Source organism: Egretta garzetta, unplaced genomic scaffold (assembly GCF_000687185.1).
Source record: "Egretta garzetta isolate BGI_Z169 unplaced genomic scaffold, ASM68718v1 scaffold127, whole genome shotgun sequence".
NCBI lineage: Eukaryota > Metazoa > Chordata > Aves > Pelecaniformes > Ardeidae > Egretta > Egretta garzetta.
Genome location: NW_009260132.1, coordinates 527536 through 544633, shown reverse-complemented (window position 1 = coordinate 544633; position 17098 = coordinate 527536). Strand labels below are relative to the sequence as shown.

The window sequence follows — 17098 nt, the reverse complement described above, 5'->3', positions numbered from 1 at the left end:
ATTATTATTTCAGGGTTACCATCATCTGCCAAGTCATCGCAATAGTGCTGTAGTTAATTGCAGAGATAAAGGGGAGGGGTGCCTCTAGTACAGCACCTACTGCTTCTCACTGCAATCCTGTCAACATTTCTCCAGTACCTGCCTTGTTTCTAGGCACAGGTAACATTAATTCACTGGGGAAAAAAAAAAGGGGGGGTGGGGGTGAAAAAAAGCCTTTCCAACCCAAAGGCAGTGATGTTATCCCAAGGTCAACAAAGTTCTTTACTTTTAAAAACTATTGCTTTAATAAGCAAACAATTTAAATAGATTAGTTAGTTCGTAATACAGTTTAGAGAAAAACCACTCTTAAAGGACTCTAGTACATGCCTAGTTAAGCAACTGTATGAACATATGCAAGCTTCCAACAATCTGCAATGATTTAAGCAGTTACCCTAAGAAGCACTGCTCTTAAGTCAGCTTTAGGTCAGACTGAACTTCTAAGATGTGGCAAATCTCAGCATCACACAACAACTCACCCAAGTTCCAACCATCCACCTGTGCTGGGAACCAAGGACCTGCACCACACATCCCTGAAGCATGTCACTTAAGTTTTTTCCCCGCTCTTTCTCTACATTCATTTTTTTAAAGACATTGTTGCTCACCTTGAACATTTGCAGAATGCTCTGCAGTGGGTCTTTGAAATGAGAAGTATATTTTTAATTCATTTTATATTGTTATGAAGAACTGTATATTTCTCAAAAAATTAAGGAGGTGGTAATTTACAGTTATAGCCCTCCTATCCCATTCATTAAGGATCCTACTGAGGCAGATGCTTGGCTATAAAATTAATAAATTTAAGCAGATCTTGAAGTGGTTTTTTGAGAGGAGACAAAATAGAGTATTAAGGTTGGGGGGGCAAGTTCTTGTTTCCTGTGTGCACATGTGATTTGGCTGTTTTATTTTGTTTCACTGTAAACCAAAGTCAGCATGAAATTCAAGTAGGAAATCAAGAACATCCTTCTCATATTCTGAGACAACAATATAATGCAGCTACAGGGGTTTCAGGAAGTGATCAAATTTCTTTCTGGGTCCTTTTATCTGCTCAGATTATTTTAGCAAACAATTTAAATAAAAAAGCCAACATTTAAAATGCTAATATACATTATGTCACCATATCCCAAAACAATAAAAAAAACAAAGACAAATCCCAAAACCCTTTGGATGAAGAGGTCACACACTTCACACTATGTTTTTGAATGCAGCTCAGACAAGGAGCATAGCATGAGGGCTTTAAGCAAAGCTTTCTCTTAAGCTTGATCCAAAACAAGGATAGCCTTACCGTCATTCTTACTGCCTTGGTGCGGGTGGGGAAGACAGGCATGCCTCCCACCACTGCCAGCTATTTGTAATGAAGTTGCTGTGTCCGTGCAAAGGCTAAAAGCGCAGAGACCTCAGGAGCCATAGGAGGTCCCGCCCCGCTCCCCAAAGGGGCTCACCCAGCTGCACAACCTCCAGGCACAGGGAGAGAGAAGCAGCCTGAGATGGTGCGCTTCAGCCTGCTTCTCCTTGCTCTTGTGGACCAACTCCCCATTGCCTGCTGCCCTCATGCAGCTCTTTGGCTTTATACTTAAGCAGAGTTGTAAATAAAAAGCAGTGATATTTTTCAAGGCCTTCTTTTCAGAAAAAGAAAAAAAAAATCTTTGCTAAATAAGTAAATGGAATTTAACTTTCTGAATTTTCACAGAGTATTTTGTTGCTGCCTTTAAGTAAGCACATATGCTCTTTCTGGAGGCAAGGAGGATAGGGGAAGGGTTTCTACCACAAGGCTAAGAGGTTTTATTTGTTGGTTTTATGTATCAATAAAATCAAATTACAGGTGTCGAGGGACATTTATTTCAATGCTAAATACCTTACGTTAAGATGTCAATTAAAGTTTTCCTGAAGAAGAAAGTTCCTCAGCAAAAAATGAATGCATTAAGAATGAGTATACCATTCTCCAGAGGATGGAATATAAAACAACCTGTCAAGTAATCAAAGATAACCAAAGAGAATGTGTTAACTCCCTGATGTTTTTTTCTGTTCGGCATCAGGTGAATGCAAGCTCTTTTACCACCTGACGGAGCCCTGTTCTATTAATTCCCTGCTTCTCTCTTTCCATACTCCTTTTATCAGCACTAAAAAGCTTCACAAACTGGTGGCTGACAAAGACATACACTGACTGTGCATTATTTTAAGGACAACACCAACTCTGACCAGCCAGCAAAAGCTGTCAAGCATACACATTACTTAAAAAGCAAAAAAACCCCACAGCTCTGCTTTGAGACATATTGAACTGTTAATGAAAATTAAGTTGTATTCAGCACTAGAAGCCTATGCTTCTTACACACTGGTAAGGGAGAGCCATGGCATTCGGTTTGATGCATCTGTAAGTGAGGATTGTTCATCCTTAATTCATAAGAGAAGGCAACAGGAAAATTCCATGGATTCAAGAAACTGTTCCAAATCAAACTTTTCATATTTTGACTGAAAATATGCAATATGATACAAGATACTTGTAGGACCTGGAAACAGCTGTGATCTGAAGTCAGAATCGCACCCTACACTTTTTCGAATAAGACACCTGATGCACATTTAAAAGAACAACTGCCCCAAGTAGAAGACTTCAACTACACAGATACAAGTACTTAAAGAAGTGAGAGCTCTACTCTACCAAGAGCTCCCCTGAATTACTTTAAAAACAAACCGACAAAAAACCCCACACCATGAACAAGAACTGAAAAAAATACTTGGGTTTGTTTACTTAAAAAAAAAAAAAAAACCACACCAAAAAAACCCCCAAAATCATCCACAGATAAAGCAAAAGAAAAATCCCAAACACCAGGTCCAACATGCATTGTAAAAGATCAGTATCAAGGTCTAACTTCTGCTCCCACTTCAACAAATGAAAATGAAAGAATATCATCTAGCCTAGGAAAAGCAAATGACATTTTTTCCAGACTATGTAGACAGAAGTATTTCTACTCTGAAGCTCAACTTGTTGCAACATGTTTTTAACATAAAAAGTGCACTTCCCCCCCCTGGAATTAGTCATAATTAAGAAAGAATGTTTTGAAATACAAACCAGAAAGAGAAGGAAAAAGCAGAATTCTTTGCTCTAGGTGTTGAAAGTCACATACAGTCTTCTGAGCTATTTTGAAAAGCTGTCTAAAGACAGCTTAAGTTTATTAGACTATGACCGCTTACCTTTTTCCCTCCTGTTACAAATTGCTTGAAGTGGGATCTTACAAACTGAGGATGAACAGCAACAATCTGGAGGGGGAGAGGGGAGAAGAAAAAAAAATAGATACAATTGTGGCTTAAGTAACAGTTTACTGGGAGCACCACACCACTTTTTAAACTAGATAACCCTCTGCCAAGTATCAAGTATTACAGCTGAGTTCTTTCTCTGAAGTAGAGCCTAGCTGTTTCAGACATCTCCATTTGCCTAGAAAAGAAGAAAATTCTCCGTATTATATGGCATGTGACAAGTCACACACCTGACACCAAGGGCCATGTTACATTGAACTACTACTATTTTTGCACAGCAGGCAGCAGAGTTAGGGCTGTGCAGCACAGGGCTGCTGCAATCAAGGGCTACCCCAATTAAGTCGTTTGGGGCCTACCTCAGCGCTGTTGCCGGACAACCTTGTGTAGCATCAACGCACCTTAAACAGCCTCTTTGCCTTACATGTTACATGTCAAGTGTGGGAGATGCAGCTGTAGGAGTGGGAATGGCCTGGGAGGCAAGTGAGTCACATCCCGTGCGTGCGAAAATTTAATGACCTCATTCCTTTCTTCCCCTCCCCAAGAGCAGTGCAGCATGGAAGACCCCGAGCTGCCCACACCACCTGCAAGAAACATTTTTTGATAAAAAACCTCCAGATCTTCCCATATGCCTACTAAAGGTGCTTTTTCAACAGCCAGGCAGCCACACATCTCTCAAGCAGAATGTAACTGAAGTTTTCCCTTCAAACAGGGTACATCAGCATTGCCACCCATTGCCTTATCCCGAGATAGGTTTAATGGATATAAATTTGTTGCAAAATATTGACCTCGCAGTTAACAGAACCCTCAGAATTTGTATCACAGATCTACAAAGAAAGAAATACGTTGAGACAGGCAACAGCTGAAACAGGACAATTTCTCTTTCACTTTGCCTTCTGTATTTGAAAAACTCAATAATACTTCTTACAAAACCAAGATCGGCTTTCTTCCTGCCTAACCAGATCAAAAGCTTTTATATTGAGATAGATAGCTATTTTCTAGTGACTTGAATAACATTACAAGGAAGTGGTATTCCTCTCTCTCATTTAGATTCAATGTGACCTTTCTGTTATTAAAGACGACAACAACACAATTACTAAAGATTAAAACAAGCACTTACCTTAATAGGACAGTCAAACGTTTCATGAAACTCTTCCGCTGAATACAATCCAAACACCTGCACCTAAAGAAGTATATAAAAAAAAACCCCAAAATATTAACCTAATAACCACTTGACCATTAAAAATGAACGTAAATCACTAACAACTAGAAGATTAATTTGAATGCTAACAGTTGCATCTTTTTTCCTGAAGAAGAAAAAGTCATATTTAACAATTCAGAGTTAATTGAGACATCTCAGGTTTCTATTATGGCGTATCGCTAAATATCTGCAGCAGTACAAAAGTACTTATTTGAATCTTTTTTTTCTTTCTTTTTTTTTTTTTTTGTTACAAACACAGCAAAACCTACAAGTTCCTTTTGCTTTAGGCTGATCAAATCTGTTTAACAGATACTGATCTAAGTAAGGTAAGAGCAACATAATAACATTCAGGGGAAGATAAATTAAAAACTCTTCCTTTCTGAGAAAGAACTGTGGGATTTTTTCCCCTCCAAGCAATACACGGTTTACATAAGAAAAAAGAAATTTGTGACAATAAAGCAAAACCAGCCTGAAAATGAAGTTCCATGTGTTTCTTGGCACCCTCTCCTCCTCCCAAGTGCATTCAGTACTATTTTGTTTTATTCCATGACCACTGGAAACGTCTTTCTCTGAAGATTCCTGCCTTCTCATCTAATTTGATGTCTCAGTACATTTAATAGTCAGCACTGAAGTTGTAACCACAGGCCATCAGAATACCTATCAGAATTAATCCACCTGAAGAAGGCTCAACATTAAAAAAAAAAAACACAAACCAAAAACAAAACCAAAAAAATATGTTTCTACTGTTAAGAGAATTAACAGGTTTTTAAATGATTTCTTCCCTTTACTTACAGAACAGGTACAGAGTGTTAAGAAATATATTATTAGACTTAGATGCTATGACTACAGAATAGGGTTTCTCAAGCTTTTTGTAAGTACAACCCATATGCTGTGTCTCTTACGGGCTCACATGTCTTCATCCAACATGCAACATTCCTTCCCCAATTCTCAGATGAGACAGCTGACAACTCAGTTTCTGCAGAACTTAGGAGTAAAATAGCATTGAAGACTTACGGCCAGGAATTAGTAATTGATTTACTAATTATGATTTTCACAGAGAATATTAATTGTTTTCCTTTTCATTATGATTTTAAGAGGTTTCCACCCACTGCCTCAAGCAGGGATGGACACTGCTGGTGAGGGAATGCAGAGAAAAGACCATCCTGTGGAGTGATCAGTGGAAAACCGTGCCTGACAGCAAATCTACTTTAGAAGGTTCTCAGACACGTTTAGTCATTCATCCTTATTTTCTGGAAAAGGTAATTCCTTCAGTAATGCTGCCCTGCACGTTCACCAAGTTGGAATCAAAGACCTAAGAGATCTTTTAACCTTATTTCTTTCTCTCTTCCCATCCCCATCACGATTCCTTCAGGGGGAAAACCAAAAATTAATAGTAACGAAAAATAAAACACCCACTAGACAAAGATCTGCTGAACAAAACCAGTGAATACCAGTAATGGGCCACAAAAAGGGAGGCTTAATGGCTCTAAAAAGATCAGTTCAAAGGACAAGAACCCCCAAAATTCCTGCAGACAGTCAAGGAGAGAGAGTGAAAAATATTAGACTTCAGGTAAACTACAAGAGGAACTAAGCCATCAGCGAGGAACTAAGCCATCCTCAGAGTGGTTCAGAGTTCAGCATCCTCAGTGAAGTTGAAAACACCTCAAACCACCTCATCTCCCTTTCAAGCTTGTCTCCTGGATACATCTCCTAAGCAGCATTATCAGCTGTGTCCATTACTCATTAGCGAATATACTGCCTCTAACAACATGCTTTCAAAATACTGCTGCATGCACTGTGTAGGGCTGAGCTACTGCTCCAAAGGATTGGAAAATCAATATTTGGAGACAGTGAGATGTATCACAAAGCTGTGATTATGTAAGCCAACCAAAGGGCTGTATTTGAGTTGGGCCTGGCTGTAAGCCTAGAAAACCTTCGGGCTGATGTCTAGAGGATTTTGTTTTCTGGGTTTTTGTTTTCATCACTTGGCACAGCATATCCAATGCAACAGACTAAACAAAATAAGAAACGGAGGAAAGAGAAAATAAGACAGAGAGAAGAAAGGAGGAAGAAAAATAATAGATGTGGTTAAAACACAACACTGCAAAATTCCATGTAAGGAGAATCCCAAAAAATGACAAAATGCCCCTCTCAAATTAAAACTAATTAATCAAAATTAACATTAGGAATGGTGCCTTCAACATTTTCCTAACACTGCATCGAACATGGCAATATGATATTCCTTTAAGAGTATGAAAACAAAATGGAGCCCGTTAACTAAAGAGGGAAAAACAACTCAGCATAAAATACATGTTATCATGTTTACTCCAGGGACACAGTATAACAGTTTATTACTTCTTAATGTCTTTTATTCTTCAGAGAGAAAGTGATTCTTTTGATATTACAAACCTATATTGGATTTATCTATTTCTACTTTCTATCCCCACTCAGCTCATGGTTTTGGGTAGCTGGGAAAAGGATTTCATGATAAGAGTCCACTACATTTTGCCACTCCTGTCCAATTTTAAATATCTATAACCCATAACTCCAGTGCATCTAGACTTAGCTGTTTTTTTGTTTCCACGTGTGGAAGTGATCAAAAGGCAGGAAAACAAACACATTTTATCTACAAGCTACATTTACTGAAAAATGATCAATGTAATATAACATAAATGTTGTCACAGGCATTAAACATGATACTAAAACATGTAAGCACATGGCTTTTCAATGTAATTTATACTTCTTTGTATAAGAAAGCTAATAAGGGTGCAAATTATATCGCTGTTATGTAATTACATGAGAGCTTTAGCAAAACTGGGAGTCAGATCCAGGTTTTTCAAGGCAGCATACTAGTAGTCAAAAACCTAACCTAAAAAACCTCCACAATTCTGAAGCTTCAAGCCTGCTTCCCCTTCTATTTATTCCATCACCAAAATCCTCCTCTTAAACCCTAATATTTCAACACCCAGCCATTTTCCCCAGCCAGTGGCCAGATTAGTGGTAATGGTGATTTCAATTTCTATTCCTTTCTGTGCCACTAGTGGCCAACTGCAGTTGAGTCCATTGGCAAGGAAGATTTTCAAAGAACCAAATGTGCAGTACAGAAAAGCTGCATGTGGCTCCCAAAGCACTTGTTGGCCATGCATGGCAGACAGGTGCCAGGTTTTGACATTAGGTCTGGATGCTGCACGACAAGAAGAAGGTTAGAGAATTGCATTGCATTGCCATGCCCTCCTCCCAGTCAACGTAGCAAGTCCAAATCTAGTTTGAGAGTAGGAAAAGAAAGAAAAAAGTACTAAAATAAAATACATCAGACAGTAGAACAGATAGGAGGAGAGGGTTCTCATCATAAGGCCTTCCTTCAGGAAAACAAATGGTTTCCATCTTCTTCATATTGGATCCACTTTGATTTGGAAAAACATGCTCCCTGCCTATTGCAAAAATCTTTTGCAGTGGTCTAGAGGAGATATCTTCATTAATTGGTAGAAAATGCTCGCATCAACCAGGCTGGCTTAAAATTCACAGGTTTTTTTATTATATCCCTTTTTTTTGTTTAAAACTGATTTAAGAAAACTAAGCTGTTTCACTTTTTCTTTTTTCTTCTTTTTAAAAAAAGGATTTCACTATTTTTATTTATCTGAGTTAATGACGACTTTGCAACCACTTGTACAAGTGTTTAACTTCCTACAACATGAACACTCCCACTATAGTAAGGAAAGAACTATAAGGAGTGTAAAGTTACATTTTTGTTAGGACCCAGAACCTAGAAGTGCTACATTATCTGGCCAGGAATTTCTGCCATTTTCTTATACAGTAGCACAACATAAAAGTATTGTTTTCACCCATTTTAGGGGTGGATTCTTTCATAGAGACACACCTTTCTGGGTCAAGTGGAAAATCTAACTTCTAAAACACCCAGATCTTTCAAAAATCCAGATGAGCTTTTCAGTGTAGAATATGGTGCAGAATCAATGTCCCTGGAGTCTATGAACACAAATATAATTAATATTTCACTTGTGATACTCCAGCCCTGTGTCAAAAACATTACCAGAATTAGCCCTGGCTTGAGGATCATAGTTTAGACTGCCTTGTATAGCATGTAATGTCACCTATTGGATCCACAATAGCTATGTCACACAATGAAGACAGATTCACAATTTAAAATATCAGAGTCTTTTCAAATACAGCCACACCAGAGTAGGGATTGTGGATTTTTGAACATTTCTGAAATAAAATATGTATTTTTGATATTAATTTATTAAAAACGTGCGTGGCTTGTAATCTCACTGCAACATAGGTATTTCAACTCAGTAATCACAGTCGCATCCAAGGAGCCCCTACAGCAAGTGCTTGTTTCCCCCCACCATTCAAAACACCCAAATCAACAATGTTAGCTCAACGTTTTTATTACCTTGCACAATTACTGACCCTTCCCTTATCTTGCTTAGACAATTAGGACACTCTTGCTGTGTTTCTCACAGGCTGTAAAATTCTACAACCCACTTTGATAGGCACTAGTATCCCAATTACTGTGTCAAGATACTGACATCAAGATATCGCTGAGAAACAAAAGGCTTGGATACATAAACTGGCTGGCTGCCTGTTGAGGAAAACCCACCTATTTGTAAGGAAAAAACCCAAGCGCATACAGTCTGTAAAGGGGTTGTTTCCCTCTTTTGTCTACTGCAAAATCCAATTTTATTTTTAATTTATAGAACTTCTACTGAATGGGATGCATCCATTAGGATCACCAACATTACTCCTCCCCTCAAGTCTACTCTGTAAGTTATGTTCTCCTCAGTAAGTCAGATGGATATTGAGAAATGATTTAAATGATTTTTAATGCACTGCATTTGTATATAAGCATTATATTAAAAAAGAGGCTTAAATACACCCTGTGCATTAGAATTTTATCATTGCAAACCAACATTAGAAAAGACTGCCATCGACTTAAAAACAAAAAAGACATTCTTATAAGTGGAAAATCAATCACCAAAACCACTAAATGTCACAGCTCAACATTCCAGAGAAGCACTGATAATTGTTAGTTATACACTGCACAAATGATATATGTCCTCAGTCAAGGAAGTAGGTGCCAGTTTTTTAGGAAACTGTACATATATTGATTTTACATTTATTTAATGTGGCTGTTGTAAGACACTTTATTCTTCTGATAAACTATGATTGCTTATCAAAAGATTCTATAATTCAAGAGAAACATTCATAACGTGTGTGAAAATGAAAACCACCAGCCCACAGAAATCATGCCCACAAAATCCAATTTTGTGGATTTATAGCAGAAAGGCATTAAACTACTGTCTTGCAGGAACAGCAGAGTAGTCACTGAAGTATAACTGGCACAGCAGTAATGATTAAGGTGACATGTCCTCCTGCCACAGCTGTTAATCAGCTTAATACCAGTTACATTATTGACATTCTTGTAATTACTTTTCCTACGGCACATTTGTGCAAAATATATTTGACTTTAATTTTGAGTATTCAAAGGTGAGTTCAGTTCTCAAAATGGATGGTCAAAGTGGTAGTGCTAAATGCAGGAATTAACTCCACAGGCATCACAGTTATCTGAAGTGTAATACTGAGGACTACCTGCTACCTCATTAAATATATAAATGGGTTTGCTGTACCTTGCCATCTTCTGAGCAAACACCCATGTGTTCTCCACTTTCATCCAGGCTGATCTGATTTATCTTCACTGGGCTCTAGAGAAAGAAAAGAAAGAAAGAAGACTTTTGAAGTTGACTTTAAAGTTGAATCACCAATCACATGCTTTAATGCCCCTCACACTTCCTGAGATTTATGTGTTAATAGTTGTGTAATGTTTAGTTGCATGTATCAAAAAAACCCCACAGAATAGGTATTTCTATGACAATGCCAAAAGACAGCCTTCCTTCCAGTCTTTTGCCTAACCCAGAAATTTGACATTTTTTGCAGTTACGCACCTTCAGGGCTCCAGAGCTCTCATGAAGTGCCAGACTCCCAGACCTTGAGCATCTGCACCTGCACACCACAGCTGTTGGTTAGGAACCTCTCCCACTATCAAAACTCAGCATAACACTGACCACACGGGTACCAAGGCAACTGCAAATTCTTCTGTTTTGGTCTGATGGCTATACTGGTAATTATTTCTTCCTTCAAATCCCTTCTCTTTGCTTTCATTTCTGCCTCTAATAGTGTTCTCAGAACAGAGTATTAGAAGGTATTGAAGTGCAACATAGGTGTACTCATTCTTAAGACAAATACTGAAAAAGCCTGAAGACCGGCCCAATTTAATAAATTTTCCCTATCCAGATATACTTTTGGTTCTAATCTACAGGGTTATAGGGCATCTGTTACAGTTTACTTTAGCTTGAAATATCTATCCTTACCCTAAGTACCGAGGACTAACTTATAAGATCATTTGGGTAACACGATGCATATCCTCTCACATACAAAACCCCATCCAATTACATTCAAGTACCAAGAACCTTCTTATGTACCATGATCCTGATTTCACTCTCTGTAACAAATCTCTCATCATTTCAAGCATCATTGATGGATCTTCACCCAAGTAAGTCTCTCTTACACATTTAAGAACTTTTCTTACTCTCATAAAATTTTGAACAGACTGAACCACAAAACAGATCACTTCTGTGGTTCTGAGTATGATAAGAGAGAAATCCATTGCATGTTTGTGTGAAAAGAAAGTGTCAACTGGAACAGTACTGGAGTCGTGGGGTCACATTAGATGTTACACAACTGTGTCTAAAATATCACAGGTCCTTATATATTCTATGGCAATTGAAATTACATAAAAAGTACATCATAAAAAGTTATATAAAAACACACTGTCCAGATGGACTATCTACAGGAGATAAACTGAGGTCTTCTCAGAGCCTTTGGAAAGCTTTTCCCCATAACCTTTCACACACAAAAACATTCCAGCTCAGGGAAATGAAGTTTTCCTCTCTTCCACCTTGAAAAGAATATATGCCCAAATCACATCTCATTTTCTAGAAGCTTCTTTCTAATCAAGCTTGAACAACTGGGCCCTGCACTGCAACAGTTGCTTGAGGAGCTGGGAAAAGGATGCTGCCAGCCCTTTTGCTTTCCTGCTTCCTTGTGTGTAGTAGACACCAGACTCAGTCTCACTTTCTGTCACTGCAAAATGCTACATGGAAGTATTGCAATTACTGCTTATCACAAAGTGGTCTTTCTGCTGTGCGTTGTTTGCCAAAAAGTGCACCGCCAAGGAAGAAATCAAACTAACTTTCCTTGACTTATGCACTCCAGAAGTATTTTAATTCGCCGTGGAGTGGTTACACTGACTTGCTGCGTTTCAAATTCAGGAGGGAGAGCATTGCTGGCAGTGCAGGCAGCTGATGCATCTTCCCTGGTTGCATCCCTCCCAACACATTTGGGGGATGTCAGCTGAGGAGCACAGCTCAAGCCCATCAGCCTGCTGGTGTGGTCAACAACTTTGTGAAAGCTCTGATTCTCAGATGCTACACACAGTCAGCTAATTACAGGGCTGGAGGATGCTGAGTGAGGCAAGAAATGTCAGTTGTCAGTCTCACTTCTAGAAGCTTCACAAAAATTGCTAGCACGCACTTTCATTCTTGGCCTACCTTGAAAATGCCTTTCTAAACTTCTGGTTTGTTCATCAAGGTGTAAGAGAATATTTTGTCTCTGTGGAGGGGGCGGGGGGGAAAGAAATGCCAGCACATCTCCACCATTCCCTCTACAATGAGAAACACCTCTGGTCCTCTGAAAGGACAAGCACAGAAAGTTCAACTGAGTTAATCACGGAAGTGGCATGGATTTTTGTTCTGGGTTGCATCTAAGTTTCCATTGCCACAACTTTCTCATAAAGGTTCTTCTTTTATTATTCTGCAATGGGAAAGGCAAAAAGTCTATCTTTATCAGCTTCACCTTGATACAGGAACATATGCTAAGTTACAGTGTTCAACTGGCCACATTCTCGTCTCTCCAGGACCTGCATCCGCCATCAGGTGGATGCAACAACAGTAGACCTAGGAGAGCTCCTGCATGACAGGGCTTCTTAGAGACACTCTACTGCAACAAAGCCCAAGACAAAAAGAAACAAAACAGGACACACCAGAAGAGTCGACAGCTCAATCCTACAGTCCACACTGTTTCCATTTTGCTGCCAAATGGCTTTGATAAAGTTTGACATGCAATATGAAGTGCAGGACGTAGGCAAGGTAGACTATGTAAGTTATCTTCGCATAGAAGTTGAAGACAAGGGGCAGGATGATGGAATTTATCTGTCATCCTGAGGTTTGAAAGCCACGTTGCATACTTCGGAGATTAAACTTGTGATTGCACTCAGGTGCCTAGCAAGGCAAAACCTCTCCTTATGTGCACACAGAATGTAGTCGTGTGGGGGAAAAGGTGATTCCACAGTATTTGCATTCTTCCCGCATTCAAAATAGTGCACCATACTTCAGAACACTGTATATAACTGGGAAATTGTTACAAGCCTTCTGCATGCCCAACACCTCTATCAGTTGCTTTTAACTTTTCCTTTCTCCAATTCCTTTTTTCCCGCGCTATACACAGATGGCAACCAGGGAAGAGAAATAAACTCAACTAAAAGCAGACCTGCTCACTTATGCCAACCTCCAGCTAAGTTCCAACAGGAGACACTATTCTAGATGATGTACACACAGCAAAGCAAACACAGAGAATTTTTTTTTTTTCAGCACCCAAGCTGAATTGGCACTATTGGCTACTAGCCTTTTCACTGACTTTACCAGTCCAAAATTTCTGTGGAGCTCAGAAAGTCATGATAGACCATGAACTTAAAAACAGTCAAGGCTGAATATTAAAAGCATTTTAAAATAAAGTTCCAGCAAGAAGACTTAATGCCAGGATCTTCTTGTTCAGCGCTGAGTAACAGTCAAGCCTACCATTTCCAGAACTACAGTGCACTGGAAAGCTGTTTAAGATTTGTATCTAAAACTATCCAGGAAATCAGAAATAAAAGACCACAGATAAAATTGGTACATGCATTATCTAAACCAAATGTTTCTTCTCAAATCAGCTTCAATTCATCTTTTCATATCAATTATTTTTATAAATGTACTGCTGTGCTAGTCAGCAAAGTTACTTACCATTCCAAATTTAGTTGTATTTACACCCTGCTGACACCCTGTGGATAATTTTGATATTTCAGAAAAGAGGAGCACAGATAATTTTACGGGTTACCCTCCCTCACCCTGCTCTTTTTTTTTTTTTTATTAAACATTATCAACTCAGTTTGTGGTATTTTTAAACCTTATTCCAGCTAACCCACCAAAAAGAGTTTAATTCGTCTGGCAAAAGAAAATAGGTTTTGGCTTTTACAGTGCAGAGAATAAATGCCCTTCCTGCAACACCCACCTCTACAGGTCGTCAAAAGATGAAGAATCACTTAAGGTTAGAGAGGATGCACGTAACTCATCACAATGTGGAGGACTGATCATTTTGATACAGTCATAACCAGGATATGTTCTGGGGTTTGGTCAGTTGACGGTTTTAAAGGTATTCTAAATGAGTGGGGAAAAAACCTGTCCAAATTTACAAGCATCTTATTTAAAAAAAAAAAAAATTATTAAGAATTACAACAGCAACCTAAGGTCAAAGTGTCAATCTAAAAATTAGTAACATATCATCCATGCAAATATCACTCAATAAAGGGATGATCTAATAAACCCCACGCCATAAAGGCACAGGCAGCTGCATATAAAATACTGAGGAAATTACTAATAATGATGTAATTAGCACTACATTGGATAGTCTTTTTTTTAACCTAATGAGGACCCCTAGGCCAAAAAAATAAAACCACACAACTTCTTTGTGGTCACAATGATACTTCCAATGCTGTATAAATAATAGTAACACACAAATCTGGCAATAAGGAGGATCCTGATAGTTAGGAGAGAAATACACTGAAATGATTAACCTGGGAACAGCTTCAGAATTTCATAAAGTGTGGAAGTTTTGGCAAAGAAGGAAGAAACACCTTCAGCTGAATTTCCATTAACTGCAGTTTTCGTTCTGATGGAGACATGTTTGGAATTCTGGACAACATAAGTAAGTTTGACTGTTCAAAATCAATAATGTCAAGCTGACACTATAGAACAAAAAAATGTTACCTTAATGGAAGAAAGAAAAGTTTAGGGAGAGGGAGAAAAAGCTAGCAGGCACCTTGCACATAAAGATCGAAATGCAGGCTTTTGCAAAATCCTAAATTTAAAGGAAAGGAAAATCAAGTATCTACCAACAAATGTACCTCATGTGATAATCAATTACCTAATGTAAAATGCTTGAAATAAACGCACTTAGTATGGATTATGTCAGCTCTTCAATTAGGAGTAAATTCACGGCCACTCAGAAAGCTTCTTTTAATGGTGTTCTTTGTGGCATCTCCTTCTCCCCTGACGCTCATCATCAACCCACCTTATACTATCAGTCCCCCAATGGTGACCCTGAGAAATCAATCTGCTAATGTATAATTTGTAAAGCTCCTCTGACTAACAAATGGATAATTGATTCTTTCACAAATGCTGCATCCCAATGGATATGAAGTGGATGAACAAGAAACATAAGACTGGATTTCACTCCAATTCTGTGAGAGATGCAATATTTACAAGCTAGGAATCTAAACGTTTTAATAGTTGCCTGTGACTTCATGCCTTTTAGCCACGGCTAGCAGGCAAGCAACACGCACATTAGGAGTGTGAAAAGCAAAGCAGTGTTCAATCATACTTACAGCAAAGCTCATTTTACTTCAAGAGGTTCCCATCGCTAATACAACCCCCCTTAAGCAGCATTTTCACCCATTCTTTAAAAAGAATTTTGAGAAACTTATTCCTAATTTAACCCAAACATTTTTATTTATCTATCTATACACACACGCACCCAAAGAAGAAAAACACACATAGGTCTTTTCTGCAACATTAAGATCAGTCTGGATCTATATAGCCACTTACATAGCTGCCCTCCATACTAAGGCAAATTGTGTGTACACAGAGTTTGAATTTCAATAATAATAAAAAAAAATTGTCTCCTGCAAGTGCCTATTTTGACTTTTGCATAAAACAAGCATCTGAAACTCTAGTGTATAGCAATAAGACCAATCAACCCACTGCTTAAAATGTTGGCCCACTGGAGTAAGGACTACCATTTTTATGTCTGTATTACCTCCACCACAGTGGCAAGTGCAAAACACCAATTTGTAAACAGAAACTGCCTCAGTTGTTGTCATAACTAAGCTAAGATCCTCTCAAAATACAAGCCTTGTTCTAGGTAAGATGAGGAACTTGCTTTGAATAGAGACCGAACTCTTCAGCTTTTACATCTGTAAATTTGACATTCTGCACACATTGACACCAATGGATTATGAGAAACAGACACCGCTTTTAAGACTATTGGGGAAAAAATAGGCAAGTACTCAATATTCTCTTTCTCCAAGGGTGCCTTTCCAATTCAAAATGCTACCCTCAGCCCACTTAGAAGAAAGCCCGATTTACCTAACTTGTCAAAACCAGGAGTTCTACGTTTCAGGGCCTTTTCATTTTGGGAAGTGATAGGAGGTAACAGCAAATAAACCAGATAGGGAGAGAGTCTTCAACTATTCAAACAAAAATAAATTAAAAAAGGAAGGTGTACAACAGCTAAGCACATGTCTATTACATGTAGTTTGTCCCATCTGTTTTGATTTCAGAACACTGATGCCCAGAGACCTCATATACTGAAAAACTACCTTTAAAAGAAGAAATTGAACCCATGCACTTTCCTTCCGCAGACATTGGGTGCTGCACTCTCTTACATGTATTTTGCACATTTGTAGAGTTTTACTGATGCAATAGAGGGAAAAGCAACTCAGAAAAGCAAATTTTGATGCTGTATCATGGTTTACCTATAACAAGGTAAAAGCACACACATACCTACGTGTTTATAAACAACTGAGAAACATAATGTAGTAAAACAAAGGTTTAAATTGAAAAGGCAGCTTTAAAAGTTAGAGGATAAACTGTTCACCACTGCCTGCACTAGAAGTACTACATCTGAATTTACAACACTTAAATTTTCTTTTGATGAAAATTTACTAATATCCACACCAAACAGGTTTTGTTCAACAAGACTGGCAGCCAAATTCTGATAAGTGAGGATTCCTGCTCCAGTGCTTTTCCTATAATACTCTTGAATCTGTCATTCTCCAAATGAAAAATGGAAGATTATATTAGTTAGAAGAAAAGGGAGGGGGGGAAAAGCTGGGGAGAGTGACAAGCTCTGGGACACAAAACAATAACAACATTAACTTTTATTTTGTCTGCAGGAAGGCAGACCTTGCCTACAAAAAAAGATAGATCTCAAAGGCTTGTCTAAAAATAAGGGAATATGAGGACAAGGAATCTCTCATCTATAGCCTGAGAAAGTGAGAAAGACCAAAAAGCCTACAGTGATTTCAATATTTTCCACATCAGTGAATCCCTTAATCTTGTTTGCCAACTACAGGGACTAAGAAAAAAAAAAAAAAAAAAAAAAAAAACAAACAACATCCAAGGAAAAAAAAAATTAACAAGGGATCTCCCTAAATCTGTAGTAGTT

At 38.3% G+C, this 17098-nt stretch overlaps 1 protein-coding gene across 1 annotated transcript in view; it reads right to left on the bottom strand.

Moving 5' to 3' along the window:
- Window positions 1–17098, bottom strand: part of VPS41 (VPS41 subunit of HOPS complex) — a 106999-nt gene that overhangs the window by 55341 nt on the left and 34560 nt on the right. Inside the window, exons 5-7 of the mRNA XM_009641558.2 lie at window positions 10129–10203; window positions 4403–4465; window positions 3223–3288 (exon numbers count right to left, since the gene is read on the bottom strand). Of these exons, the coding sequence (XP_009639853.1) occupies window positions 3223–3288; window positions 4403–4465; window positions 10129–10203 (204 nt within the window). The remainder of the gene's footprint in view (window positions 1–3222; window positions 3289–4402; window positions 4466–10128; window positions 10204–17098) is intronic.